The 14921-nt window shown below is 36.3% G+C and overlaps 1 protein-coding gene across 19 annotated transcripts in view; it reads left to right on the plus strand.

The window, feature by feature from the left end:
• Positions 1 to 14921, plus strand: part of BCAS3 (BCAS3 microtubule associated cell migration factor) — a 539137-nt gene that overhangs the window by 273095 nt on the left and 251121 nt on the right. For 18 of the 19 annotated variants that reach the window (XM_075994398.1, XM_075994401.1, XM_012775078.2 and 15 more), the window contains 2 exons: positions 1882 to 2078; positions 9193 to 9290. In XM_075994398.1, coding sequence (XP_075850513.1) covers positions 1882 to 2078; positions 9193 to 9290 — 295 coding nt within the window. Of the gene's footprint in view, positions 1 to 1881; positions 2079 to 9192; positions 9291 to 11411; positions 12542 to 14921 lie in introns of those variants that run through there. The other variant, XM_012775634.3, reaches the window with a different exon arrangement.

Below are 14921 nucleotides of genomic sequence, written 5' to 3' on the forward strand. Positions count from 1 at the left end.
ATTACAGATGACTTCATTACAAGTGCTGTTATGTCTGCCTCAAGTCTGACATCATTTTCTGAAGTTAATGACAGTCTCAGATTACCAGTCTGGTGGCTTTTCATCAGACAGGTGCCTCCAAAAATTTGGAGGCCATTTGTATTATAGTTGCATGGCTTTCTCAGGGAGGATGGCCTGAAAAATTAAAGTAAATCTGGAAAATGAAGAATCAAACAGTGTTTAGGTAACATAGTTTTATTTTATCATACTAAAGATATTCACAGGAAGCTCCTTTAAGTAGGGTCAATGCCTAAGTTCCTGGTGTAGAGAAATCCATCCTTTCTTGATAATACCAAGATAAAGTAAACCCAAAATGCTTGTGTTGTTCCAGAATCAAAATGTTGTTAAAGAATGCTGGCAAAGGAACCACTGTCCTTCACTTCAACTTTTCAGTTAGAAAAAGGGGTAATGTGTGCTGTCAGTGTGAAAGTATATACAATATGTTTGTCCTGCACACAACAGGAGAGTGAGTAGGAACATCTGGCCATCGCCTCAGTGAAATTACACAGGCATCTGTTTACCTCTCGGCTCTGTGACACTGATGGTTTTGAGCTTAAAATACACAGAATGCTTTATCTGTGGCCTAATTTACATTGCTGAATACAACTACTTGAATCAGAAATCACTGTCCTCAATCTGAATATTTTTCTCCCTGTGATTAATGGGAATGTGAATATTGTTCAAAGACCATGATGCTTTTGCTCTTTTGGATCCACAAACACAGAGCTTCTTGTCTGTGAACCTTTTCAGTTATGTTTTGTTAAGAATTAATCACCACAATCAGAGAAATGTGATTAAATATAAAAAAATTCAGGGCAATAATAAGGCATGTTGAAAGTCAATTCTATAAAGTATTTGAACAGACATGGATGTAGCAATGACAAGACATTAAGAAATAGTCTGCACTGAAGGTTTGCATATTTAATTTCTTGAGTTGTTTGCAAAATAATGTAATATGTATATTTTCAGGTTTTGTCCAGTGTCTTCTACTCTCTGTTTTATCTTTACAGTAGTAATATTGGCAACATTCTCTATTTTGTCATAGAGCATGAAATTCATAAAGCATTTTGGTATTACTGTTTTGTAGCCCATAAAATGGCTGGGTCAGTGTTTGTGGCAATTGAGAAAACACTCTAAGTAATCATTTTGAAGACAAAAATCTAGTTTGACAGAAAATATATAATAATTTCTTCCTTTGAAAGTAGATTTTGGGGGATTTTGAGGGCAGTATACTAAATATTATAATATTTAATTGTGGAAAGAAACTGGATTCAGGTACTAAAAATTATTTCAGACCTTTTCTTTTCCTTGGATAGTTCAAGAACAACTTCAAGTTTGTCATGAGCTTGATCCTCAGTGAAGGAATTACTTTTAATCTGTGGATTAATAGGTGTAGTATTCAGTGCATGCCCACAACATGGTAAGTACTGTCTAGAATGAATGAAAAGGGTAGACCCTAGGGAGCTGAAAATAGTTATATGAGGCAGGCAACTGGTCCTTTTACTTTCATATGATTTTTGTATTGTGTGTGTGTGTGTGTGTGTGTGTGTGTGTGTGTATGTATTATTTATGTATGTGTGTTTGTGTGTGTGTGTGTGTATATATATATAGAAAAAATGTATTTTTTGGTTTATGTTGATGAAAACCAGTAGAGGGATTTTGTGAGTTCTACATAGTCTGTGATTATTATTGCCTTTTGATTGTGGGTGCCCCTTCCCTCTCCCACTTCATTAAGATGGGCTTCTTGGAGAATGTGGGTGTTGAGAGAAGGGATGGGGGATCATGAAAGGATCTCAAGTGGAGTCACAATACATTTAAATCATGATTCCTACTTTGTTCCAGGTCGAAATTGTAACGCACACTGGGCCCCACAGACGTCTGTGGATGGGTCCACAGTTCCAGTTCAAAACCATCCATCCCTCAGGCCAAACCACAGTCATATCATCCAGTTCATCTGTGTTGCAATCTCATGGTCCAAGTGACACACCACAGCCCCTTTTGGATTTTGATACAGATGACCTTGACCTCAACAGTCTCAGGTAGGAAATAAGAAGTAGGGAGTGGTTTGAATGACAGAACCAATGTGGTTATTTGAAATGAGCATTGTATGTAATATTGACATTTCTCCTTTTGGCACAGTATCCTGTTGTAGAGTACATGCACTATTTGTGTAATTCACTGTCATTACATGGGATCTTATGCGGGATCACATTACATTCAATAAGTATTTATTTTTCTTGTTGTATTTTCCCTAAATCTAATATTCAGTATACTTTTCAAGCCATTCCAATTTATGATGCTTTGCTCATATTTCTAACTCTTGAAGTCTAATTCTATCCTCTTTTCCTGATCCTGCTAGTTAAATTTCATCTGTGATTTTTATCTAATCCAGTATCTTTCTGGATTATAAAAAGTGTTTAGATGGAAATTTTTGGTACATATTACTTATAGTTTATCATTTTCACAATATATATTCTCTCATCCTTACTTATAAGAATCATAGTACAAGGTATACAAAGTATGTTTTTTATTATTAGTGCTTTTTTTAATGCAAGTCAGAGACATTTTTGGCTTTTGCTGTCTCAAATTTGCTTAGCAGTTTGTTATACCAGAACATGACACATCAGGGTGTAACAGACAATAAAGGGCTTAATTTAATGTAATATAATCTTAATTTCCTTATCTTCTGTTTAAAAAATACTGTAATATATCTTGATTTGAGTATAAAGCATCCCTCTGACTGTTTTCTTGCACATCTTTTAAAAAATGGGTTTTTTTGGGGAAATATGGGAAAATATGTTCCAGTCATATGTTAGAAATGTGTTTTTGTTTGTCTCATTGTCAATAGCGATAACAAATTTTTATAACAAAACGTAAGTTATTGCCTAGTTGGATTATGTCTGATACATGTATTTTTTAAAAAAATATAATACATATTTAGGCCAGGTACAGTGACTCATGTCTGTAATCCCAGCACTTTGGTAGGCTGAGGCAGGGAGGATTAGTTGAGGCCAGGAATTTGAGACCAGCCTGAGCAACATAGAAAGACCCCATAGCTATAAAAAGTTAAAAAATTATCTGGGTGCAGTGGTGCAAGCTTGTAGATCCTATGAGAGGATCACTTGAGTTCAGTAGTTTGAGGTTACAATGAGCTTTGATTATGTCCCTGCACACCAGCTTGGGCAACAGAATAAGACCCTGTCTCTTTAAAATAAAAAACTTATCGAGCACCTCCTAGGTGTCAGGATATAAACTAGAGTACAGCCAGCTGCCCCCTCCTCTTGGTTGTTTCTGAAGCATCAAACACTTAACAGGTCACAATCACCCCCTTCATTTCATCCTTAATCCTACTTTTTCCCATCTCTTTAGCTGACTTGGCAAGCCACTTATTCAAGATAGAATCTAAAAGTTATCCTTGACAACCCTCCTTTCTCACCTGCCACATCTAGTTCTTCATCATCTTATGTCATTTCTATTCCTAAATATATCTAGAAACCTTCCATTGTTCTCCTTTCCCCTGTCTGCATTCTAGCAACCACATCTCCTGTTAGTAGGCTCCTAAGTGGTGTCCCTTTTTACATTTTTGCTTTCCCCCCACTGATATATCTTCTTAATGAATGAATGATTCATAAAGAGGAACACATCTCCTTTTAATACTTGGTTTAGTATTTGTTTTGTTGTTTAGTTTGCTTTGAGTTTGTTTCTTTCTCTTTTTTCCTAGTGACTGTGACCAGCTGCCATCATAGGGCCCTGGCCTTTTTCTTAGAAAGGCATCTTCATTCCCTGTGTATTCAACTCTGTCCATTTGTTTCATGGCCTTTTCCAGCTTTCTTAATTGCTCTTTACATCAGATATAGTCCTAAGATTTTTCTAACTTGCTTCTTTTAAAAGTAGATAAATCCTTCAGAATTTTCCTCAAGAACTTTCCTATTTTATTTTTTAAAGAGAGATCAGATCTGGCTCTATTACTGAGTAGTTGGAACTGCAGGCCTGTACCACTGCACCTGGATAATTTTTTATATTTTGTAGAGAAGAGGACTCATTCATGCTCAGGTTGGTCTTGAACTGGGCTTCAAGCGAGCCTCCTGACTTGGCTTCACAACGTGCTGGGATTACATGTGTGAGCCACTGTGCCTAGCCTCCTTTTTTTATACTTAAATAGCTCCAGTTTTTTTTTTTTTTAATAAATGACTTTAAATTGTTACATTTGATAAGAATTTTGTCCTGTTTATTAGACACCCATAACTTTTACAAACTTTTATACTGGACAGGATGCTTATAATTTTTTTTAATTGCATTTGTAATTTATATTTTAAAATTTGAACAGATAAGCTTTAGTTAGAACCTTGGTTAAGAACTTACAGTCCAGTTTTAATGGGAAATTCAGATCTGACTCACATTAATTTTTTATTTATTTATTTTTTTTTGAGACAGAGTCTCACTTTGTTGTCCAGGCTAGAGTGAGTGCCGTGGCGTCAGCCTAGCTCACAGCAACCTCAAACTCCTGGGCTCAAGCGATCCTCCTGCCTCAGCCTCCCGAGTAGCTGGGACTACAGGCATGCGCCACCATGCCCGGCTAATTTTTTTATATATATATCAGTTGGCCAATTAATTTCTTTCTATTTATAGTAGAGACGGGGTCTCGCTCTTGCTCAGGCTGGTTTTGAACTCCTGACCTTGAGCAATCCGCCCGCCTCGGCCTCCCAAGAGCTAGGATTACAGGCGTGAGCCACAGCGCCCGGCCCACATTAATTTTAAGTGTCCTTTTTAGTACCATTTCCCACCCAGCATCCAGCTAGAAACCCAGCTATTTATAATTTCCTTGTTCTTGTTTACTCTTATTCTAGCCTAGCTCCTCACCTGTGGTTCATCTGCATTTCTTCTGGCCTATGCACAATGGCACTATGAAGGCCATTGGCTTTAGTTTCTTCTTTAAAATGTATAGTACTTGTTTAGATTTTTGGAGCTTAGTTGACCCTTAACATCTAACACACTGTTCTACATCCTATAAGATGTCAATAAGAATATGTAGTACAGTGATAGTCTGCTGCCCTGCATCCTAAGCAAAAACAGGCAGGTATAATGTTGACTGTCATCCGTGAGGGAATCAGGTATGGCTTAATCTCATGGCAGCTCTCAGGGCAGTGATTTAAAATGTAAAAAAGGGCTGAGCAGGATGGCTCATGCCTGTAATCCCAGTACTTTGGGGAGTCAAGATAGGAGGCTTGCTTGAGACCAGCACTTTGAGATTAGCCTGGTCAATGTAACAAGACCCTATCTCTATAAAATATATTTAAAAATTAGCTGAGCGTGGTAGTGTGTACCTGTAGTCCTAGCTACTTAGGAGGCTGAGGAAGGAGAATTACTTAAGCCCAGGAGTTCGAGACTGCAGTGAGCAATGAGTGTGCTACTGCCCTTCAGCCTGGGTGACAAAGCAAGACTGTCAAAAAAAAAAAAAAAAAAAAGGTTAATGGATTATTTGGTAATAGACCTGAGAATCATATAATGTAAGAGAAGCTGAGTATAGAAAGCCTCCCTTTCCATTCAAGATTAGCTCCTCAGAAATTGGTTACCATTTATTTTATGTCTTCTTAGTTGATATATAATTCACATAACATAAAATTTACCAGTGTACAATTTACTAATTTTTAATATATTCACTATGTTGTTCACCTGTCCCCAGTATCTAATTCTAGAACATTTTCATCATCCCAACCAGTTTGGTTTTATCTTTGTCTTTTTTTATTATGGAAAAAGCTCAAACATATATAAAATAAAGAGACTAATGGAATAACCTCCCATATATCTGTTGCCCAGCGTCAACACATCAATTCATGGCCAATGTTATTTTATTTATAGCCACATTGATACCCCACCTCCAACTCCGATTATTCAGAAATCTTAATACAAATTGAATTAAAAATAGGAAATTTAAGAAAAAATAAGAAATTTATTAGCCCACATCAGAAGTTTTTTAGACTAGAAGGGGGCTTTACTTTGGATGATGCTACCATATCTGTTTAAGTTGGTAAAAAAGTAATTGTGGTTTTGGACTGTGAATTTTAAATCATTATAACTAGGCTCAAACACATCTTTATTAATCAAAATAGGAACCATTACAATCGACACATTTTTGCCAATGAGAAATAAGTTTATTCCTATAAGCATAAAAATCTGTGCTTCAGGCTTTTTGTGACGAACTCGTGGAAAGCATTTTCTGCATCCTGCTGGTTGTGGAAGCGTTTTCCCTGCAAAAAGTTGTCACGATGCTTGAAGAAGTGGTAGTCGAAAGGCACGAGGTCAGGTGAATATGATGGATGAGGCAAAACTTTGTAGCCTGTTAAACACTTTTCAAGCGTTGATTGTGTGACATGTGGTTGAGTGTTGTTGTGGAGAAGAATTGCGTCCTTTCTGTTGACCAGTGGCAGCTGCAGGCATTGCAGTTTTCGGTTTGTCTTATTGATTTGTTTAGTGTACTTCTCAGATGTAGTGGTTTCACTGGGATTCAGAAAGCTATAGTTGATCAGACTGGCACCAGACCACCAAACATTGACCATGACCTTTTTTTGGTGCAAGTTTGGCTTTAGGAAGTGCTTTGGAGCTCTTCTTGGTCCAACTACTGAGCTGGTCATTGCTGATTGTTGTATAAAATCCACTTTTCGTCGCATGTCACAATCCAATGAAGAAATGGTTCATTGTTGTTGCATACAAGAAGAGAAGATGACACTTCAAAACAACGATATTTTTGATTTTTGATCCGCTCATGAGGCACCCACTTATTAAGCTTTTTCACCTTTTACCTTTTTCACCTTGATTTTTGATCCGCTCATGAGGCACCCACTTTTTCACCTTTCCAATCTGCAAGGCTCTTGTCTCTTTTGCTAAACTTTTTGAACCACCACGGCACTGTACATTCATTAGCAGTTCCTGAGCCAAATGCATTGTTGATGTTGCGAGTTGTCTCCTCTGCATTACAACTCATTTTGAATTCGAATAAGAAAATTGCTTAAATTTGCTTTTTGTCTAACATCATTTCCATAGTCTAAAATAAAATGAACGGCAAGTAATAAGTCATTAGCAAAAAACAAAAAGCAAGAAGTGTGCATTAAAATGATGTATAACATAACCACATTTATTTAAGAATGTATTCCAATATCAAATGGCAAATTTCAACAATGCTAAAACCACAATTACTTTTGCACCAGCATAATAAGAGGCTAGCTTCATGTTTTTCTCAAGAACAAGAAAACTTCTTTTCTAGAAACTTCAAATAAACTACCACTCTTTTCTTACTAGCTCAAATTTGCTTAGTCTTGCCCATCTCAGAAGTAATTATGGACTGCCAAGATATTATTATGATGGGATTACCATCATTGGCTTAGAAAATTAAGCTAGGATGGAATGAATAATAGGCAGTACTACATTGCAGTGGTCAATATTTGGGTATCAATAATTTGACCTTCCTGTACTAGATCATTCTATACCTCCTTCAAACACATACATTCAAACTGTACATTCAATAACTAGTCTGGGCTGGGCGCGGTGGCTTACGCCTGTAATCCTGGCACTCTTGGAGGCCAAGGAGGGCAGATAGCTTGAGGTCAGGAGTTCAAAACCAGCCCGAGCAAGAGTGAGACCCCGTCTCTACTATAAATAGAAAGAAATTAATTGGCCAACTAATACATATAGAAAAAATTAGCCGGACGTGGTGGTGTGTGCCTGTAGTCCCAGCTACTCGGGAGAGTAAGGCAGTAGGATTGCTTGAGCCCAGGAGTTTGAGGTTGCTGTTTGAGGTTGCTCATGCCACGGCACTCTCTCTAGCCTGGGCAAGAAAGCGAGACTTTGACTCAAAAAAAAATCATAATAATAATAAAATGAAATAACTAGTCTGCAATAGTCTACAATTCATATGTGGCATTTCAGGCTTCTATAATGTATCTTCCACCACTACCCTTTATGAACTCTAGACTTCAGTCAAATCATGCACCTCGAGATGCCCTTCATTTATCATACTTGGTCACAAATCCCAGGCTCTGTCTGTTGTATTCCTGTACTTAAAGGATACTTCTTACTCCTTTCCCTATATACATACCCTGATAGTATTAATATATACAGACCTAATTTTTGTTCCATCTTCACAAGATCTTCTCTGTCTCATGTGGACCATGCACATATTCCACCATTTCCTCATTCTGAGCTTTTATTATATTTTTAACACTAAAGTGTTAAACTTTAGTTTTCATTGTATCAAGTTCTGAATATTCATGTGCTATGTAATATGTCTGCATATAGACCTTGTATTTCATGTTTTATTTCTGCTTTTTCCTAGAATAATGCTGATGTACGATTAACATTCAGTAAATAATTATTATATGAATGAATTACCAGAAATACATGCATATGCTGTTATGTCAATGTTTGTTTCTCTAAGTTACCTGGGAGTTTCAGATTTTTTAATCTTCCAGATACTTTTATGTTAATAGTATTTATTCTAATAACAGCTGGAAAGAGACACTTGGCATTTCTATGTCTATTATTCTTAAGCACTTTTGTTGAGGTTCTAATTGATCCCTATATGCTAGTTGGTAATTTTATGAAGGTAGCTTAGTTAGTAGTGATCCTAGCTAAACCTCATGCAGCCACTACACAGCTTTGTTATCCTATTCTTATTGTCATACATAAAGTTACTTTCATTAAGGATTATAAGGTAGTATCTCAATTTTGAATCACATATTGCTGCCTTTTAAGTAGTGAATTACTAGCTGTGGTACTATTCATGAATTTAAACATTCTCAAAACTCTGCATATGTGTCCCTTGCAAATGCCAAAGGTTTTAGTATAAACTTTTTCAGTGTTTTGTTTCCTCTACTATTTTACTTATTGTATCTCTTTAAATTAATGTCAATTTTTTTAGTCCCTTGCTATTGAATGATGAACAAAGATAAGTTTTTAGAAGGAGCCTGGAGTGGAAAGAGTGTTTGTAGTGTTTTATCCTCATGCAAGAATTAGGGACTGCAGCTCCACTGTTTCTCTGGTTTTAGAATGGATGGTTCTTTAATGGATTGGGCTACTCTAACATTCCTGATTTAAGGTCTTTTGTAGCAAGCTACAGTTTTGATACCAGTAACATATGTGAATTAAATTGCATTGCAGGATCCAGCCAGTCCGCTCTGACCCAGTCAGTATGCCAGGGTCATCCCGTCCAGTCTCTGATCGAAGGGGAATTTCCACAGTGATTGATGCTGCCTCAGGTAGAAAATCACCTCTAAAATGTTTACTGAGCAGTTCTGTGCATTTTTAATTTATTTTCTTGCACAATGTAGAGGATGGCATTTATTTGCCTTCTTCTATGGGTTTTTTTTTTTTTGTGGGTGGTTTCCGTGCATGTCTTTTAATATAGTACTGTGCCCATATATGTTGCTAAACAATGCCATGCTTTTAAACATTCTTAAGGTTGGTGAATGGTGCAGTAGAGTTGGCACTTGATTAAATGTAATGAACATAGTATTAAAGGCTACAGGGTTGATGACTGTTTTGCCTTTGATCACTGAAATGTGGCGAAGCAACCTTGACAGAGAACGTAAATACAATATATGGATTCAATTTACTCAACCTGTTGAGTATCAAAGTGCCTAATCTGTGGAAGTAGAGAGAGTCCAAATGCTATAGCTTGAATGGTTTTATTATCGAAAGCATAAAGTTTAGAAATTCATTAACTTAACTCTGGTCTATCTATCACAGTTATTAATTTCTTATCCTTGGAAACAAGCTATGAATATGTATTATTAATACCTGGAAGGAGATCTTTGCCTTTATAGGTGACTGTTGCTACATTGGTATTATAAAATTGTTTCAGCCAGGCCTGCTAAATAATAGAATTGTTTGTAATAATATATTTTCTTATCCCTAAGTTGAGTGATAAAGAAAATAAGATAAGTGATGCCTTGCATTATGGTGCAGCTGGGGAACATCTGAAGATAGCACACAGCCGGATTTTGTCCAAAAATTCTGTCTCAAGTAGAATTATTAAATACTCAGCATTAGTCAAACAGTTGAGTCAGAGAGGATTTTAATTTATAGCGATTTCAAAATCCCTAGAGACTGCTGATTTGATTGAGGCTTAAACTGTGAAAGAAAATGGAAACAAATATAAAACTGATTTGTGAAGGCCACTTTTAAAATACCAAAGCTTCTGTTTCTGAGTCTGTCTCTGGGTACATTTTTAAGTTTTGAAGCTAATGACTTTTATGCATTTTTTTAGCTTTCTGGAGTTTTGTGTAACGGATTGCACCTTGCATCTTATTGAGCTTCCCCATCAAGGGCTATGCCTTTATTTTCGATATAGACTATTACTTTATAGGACTTGTTCCTCTCTTTAACTTGGTTACAATAGATGTCCCTTGGAAACAAGCAGAAAGATGTGTAGAGTCTGTATCCTTACTTTCCTGCATTGAATGAGATATTCAGATAGGTAACTTAAATAATAAATCTCGGCCCGGGGTGGTGGCTCACACCTGTAATCCTAGCACTCTGGGAGGCGGAGGTGGGCGGATTGCTCAAGGTCAGGAGTTCGAAACCAGTCTGAGCGAGAACCCCGTCTCTACTAAAAATAGAAAGAAATTAATTGGCCAACTAAAAATATATATACAAAAAATTAGCCGGGCATGATGGCGCATGCCTGTAGTCCCAGCTACTCTGGAGGCTGAGGCAGTACGATCGCTTAAGCCAAGGAGTTTAAGGTTGCTGTGAGCTAGGCTGATGCCATGGCACTCACTGTAGCCTGGGCACAAAGTGAGACTCTGTCTCAAAAAAAATAATGAAATAAAATAAATAAATAATAAATCTCAGTAGTCTCAATCTGAGAATGTTAAGAGATCATGCTCATCTGGAATTATTCACATTTATGAATCCTGGAAATGTTACATATTTTATTCAAGATTACAAGAGTAGGCCTGGTTGGCCTTTTTAACTACCTTATTGTTTTATTCTCAAGTGACTGGCTACCTGAAACATATGTCGCCAAAACAGTTCATGTGTTATTAAAAGTTGACATCTTCAATACTATTGCCTGTAGTAATATTCCATATTTATCACATAGCAATTTAAGTTATATGTAAAGTCATCTCAGCAACAAGGAGGAACTTCAATGAACTGTTGTTGATCTCTGTTGCAAGAATGGTTTTTTAAGTTGATTTTTGTATAAGGAATTAGGTCTCATATGTCAGTAATCTTAAATTACATTTCCATCAGAGATACATTGTAGGAAATTTCTAGTATATTGCTGTGTGGCTTTTAGCCTTTGTCTGAAAATACCAATCTTTTGAGTAGGGAAAGGACTTCTTCATGACTAAGCTTTATTATTATTTTTCTAGGCCTATTTTCATTCCAGAAAGCCATGATTCCTTTCTGAAAGACAGCCAGAACAATGAAGCATGTATGCTGCTTTCCTTAGTTTTGAGCTAAAGAAGCCCCATAGATGAGGAATTGGACTTTTATGAATAACTGTCTCTTCAGCTACCTCTCAAATGGTTTGGTTCCCCTTTGAATGAGGAGTATATGTTGTTCAATGCATTTTTTGAGTGAATCTTGTTTTGTTATTGAACCTCCATCTACTTTGTGTAATAGGACCGCTGTTGTTAACAGAAGTACTTTTCTACTAATGTCTAACAAGATCCAGCTAAATGATTTTAGCTTTCTTTTTCTTTCTCTCTCTCTTTTTCTATCTTTTCTTTCTTTGATGGGGTCTTACTATGTTGCCCAGGCTGGTCTCAAACTCCTGGCCTCATGTGATCTCCCTGCCTTGGCCTCCCAAAGTGCTGGGATCATAGGCGTGAGCCAGTGTGCCTAGTCAGTTTGAGTTCTTTATGGAAACAAGTTCATGGGGAAATTCTGCTTTAGATTCTTCTTCTAAAAAGAGTCTAATGAATTTATAAAATTGCTCCTGAACCAGGAAATGCTTCTCCAATTATGACCTATGTATTGAAGCCATCTGCATATTAGGAAGATGCTCACCTGGAGGTTTGAATGCCTGTTGCTTAGAGATATGACCAGTGTGGCACCTCCTCTATCAGGCTTCATTGTTTTGTATTACCTTCAAGCATTTTATATGACTTCACGTATTGTGTGTTTACTTATTCCTATGGCACATGTTATACTTGTCCTTCTATTTTACTGATAGCTTTGTTCTGTCTCTCTAACCTTGTGGTGGTATAATTATTTTTCATATGGTTACTTTTCATAGGTATAGAATTTAATGTGATATTATTAAATCTTTTCACAGTTGTAACAGTTTTCAAAGTGAATATATTTTATTTAAAACCTGGGTCTCCAGTTTATTTTATAGATATCTGTGAATTAATCCAACTGTTATTCCTTTGAAACTATAACAGTTGAACAGAGCATTGTGCCTCTTATGCCAAGTAATATTTTTTTCACAATTCCTTGACCATCTAGTAATCTCTGGTTCACTCTTTCACATGGAAATATTGCCTAAAGTAATTTTTTTTTTTGAAGGCAGGATCTTACTATGTTGCCCAGGCTGGTCTTGAACTCCTGCACGCAAGTGATGCTCCTGCCTCAGTCTCCTGAGTAGCTGAGACTACAGGTGCTTGCCATCATGCTCAGCTTAAAATACAATTGTTTACTTATTAATTTCAGTGATTTAGGCACAGGGTAAATTCTATGCCTGTAGATACCTATGGCCTAGCTTCTCACTATCTCTGTATGGATATATAGATCTTCAGCAGATCTATAACTGTTTGATGAGTTGATCTTATCCCATATTACCAGTTTCATCTTATCTTTGGTGATTCAAAAAACACTATCCTAGCTAAGATTTGGGAGTTAAATAATGTAAGATGTTTCCTTCTTGGTTAAGGACAAGACCATTCTAAATCCGCATACTTTATAGAATTTTAACTTAAGACACATGGTGCCCAGAACAAACGGGCTTTGAGGCAACTGCTCATTTTTCGACATCCAACTAATTAACCATGATGTCTATGAATTATAGACAGTATTTCTAGTCAAAGCATTGCATTGTTTTTTTGGGTTTTTTTCCCTGTACATTCTTTTTGGTGAGATATCTAAGAATTTCTTCTCATTGTTTGTACTTTATAACATGTCCCCTTCTTTTGATAAAGGTATAGGACCTCTAAATAGAAAGCAGAAAGATAGTTGTCAGCATCCTGTTTGAACTTTATTTTCCAGATTGGTGACTGATGTTCTTGTTTCAAGACTTGTAGGATGGACCTGTTAGAGAACTTAAAACACCTTTAACTGCTTTTCAGTCATCAAAGCAAAGAGCCTGCAGAGATCTGGTTTACCCTGAGTTTATTTGTCCGGGTTTGTAGTTTTACTGTGGAGATTGGTATTTACTAACAAAGACCTCAAAGCAGCTGAGATTGAAAGACAAAGTTATGCTTGACTTGTATGAAGAGCAGACATCTTTATCACACATACTCTAATAAAGTAAAAATTTTATAAAGATTAAGTTATGAGGTGTGGTGGAAGTAGCATTTGTATGTATTCCTGAAGATGCTTATACAGGGAGGAAGACAATTGGGACAGATAAGTAAAATGACTTCTTGTACTTCACAGCAGACTTTGATACATAAGTTATTAGTTTTTACATCAAACATTTCAATAAATAGAGACAGAATTGGTATTTATTATTTTTCTTGAGTAAAAAGAAATATTACTTTTGTTGTACAATTGAAGTAATGTAAATAATTAATTTAGGAGATAATTTGTGAGAACCTAATTTATCCCAATCTCAAAATAATTCATTTACAGAATAAAATTATAACTGAAAATCCCAAGCTAGTTTCATTTGATTAATCATTTGCATACATCTACTTTCTGTATTTGGCACCCTCAGAAAACCAAATAATACTTATTAGAAAAGTACCATTGGGTGGGTGACATGAAGATTTATTTGAGCAGTTTCCATTTTATTTTGCAGCCAAATCTGTGCTGGAAGGGCATTCTTATAGAGGCATGCTTTCATCTTACAGGGATTTTTCTGACGCACTTGGGGAATAGCATTCCTAAGGATTAAAATTCACTGTATCTACAGTTGCCATTACAGTCTGAGGCAGACAGACTTAGTCATTATATCTTAAAGCCATCAGAGACACAGAGATGCTGATGGTAAGAAGTAAAGAGATTTCTGTGAGACACTGTTCGGTGTACCATGATGAGGCCACGTGGCTCCATGATCTTACAACTGTAACTGAGTGACAGAAGCCTGGACTTTATAATCATGGTCTTTTCCTTTTGCTGGAACTTTCAGCAAGTCATTTTTCCAACCTTGCCATTCTTTTCTGTATCTATAAAAGGAAATTAAGGTCCCCATGCATAAATTTGTTTCACCTATTTTCAAAGGAGTGTGTTCAAATTATTTCCTAAAGTATTTCCCAGATATGAAGAATATCAAGTTCTTTCGAAATATTAAGATACTTCTTTGAATAAATGATATGGTTTTCAATTAACAGAGTTTCAAATATTCTTGGTGATTATAAAGTGATGAAAACTCCAGGCAGGTACCTTGGGTGTTCAAGGCCTGTGTGGGATCAGTAAGAGGATTAAGGATAAGGGTGAAATTAAAAGAAGGCTCAGCCCTGACCTGTGAACAATCCCTCAGAGAGGAAAAATATTCAAACCCAGATATTAAGATTGGCCTTTTTATTAGAAATGAGGAAGTGTTTCCATTAATCAACTCTCATCTTTTGAACACCTATATTTTGTATGTAATCAAAAATAAGTTTTAGAGATTAAGAACATAGAGAAAAGACTTTATTTGCCCATAAGGAAAGTACTCAACCACATCTCTCTTCTTCTGATTTAAATGTTCCTTTCATTCTTCTTTCTAATATTTATAG

The sequence above is a fragment of the Microcebus murinus genome, chromosome 18 (genome assembly GCF_040939455.1).
Source record: "Microcebus murinus isolate Inina chromosome 18, M.murinus_Inina_mat1.0, whole genome shotgun sequence".
Lineage (NCBI taxonomy): Eukaryota > Metazoa > Chordata > Mammalia > Primates > Cheirogaleidae > Microcebus > Microcebus murinus.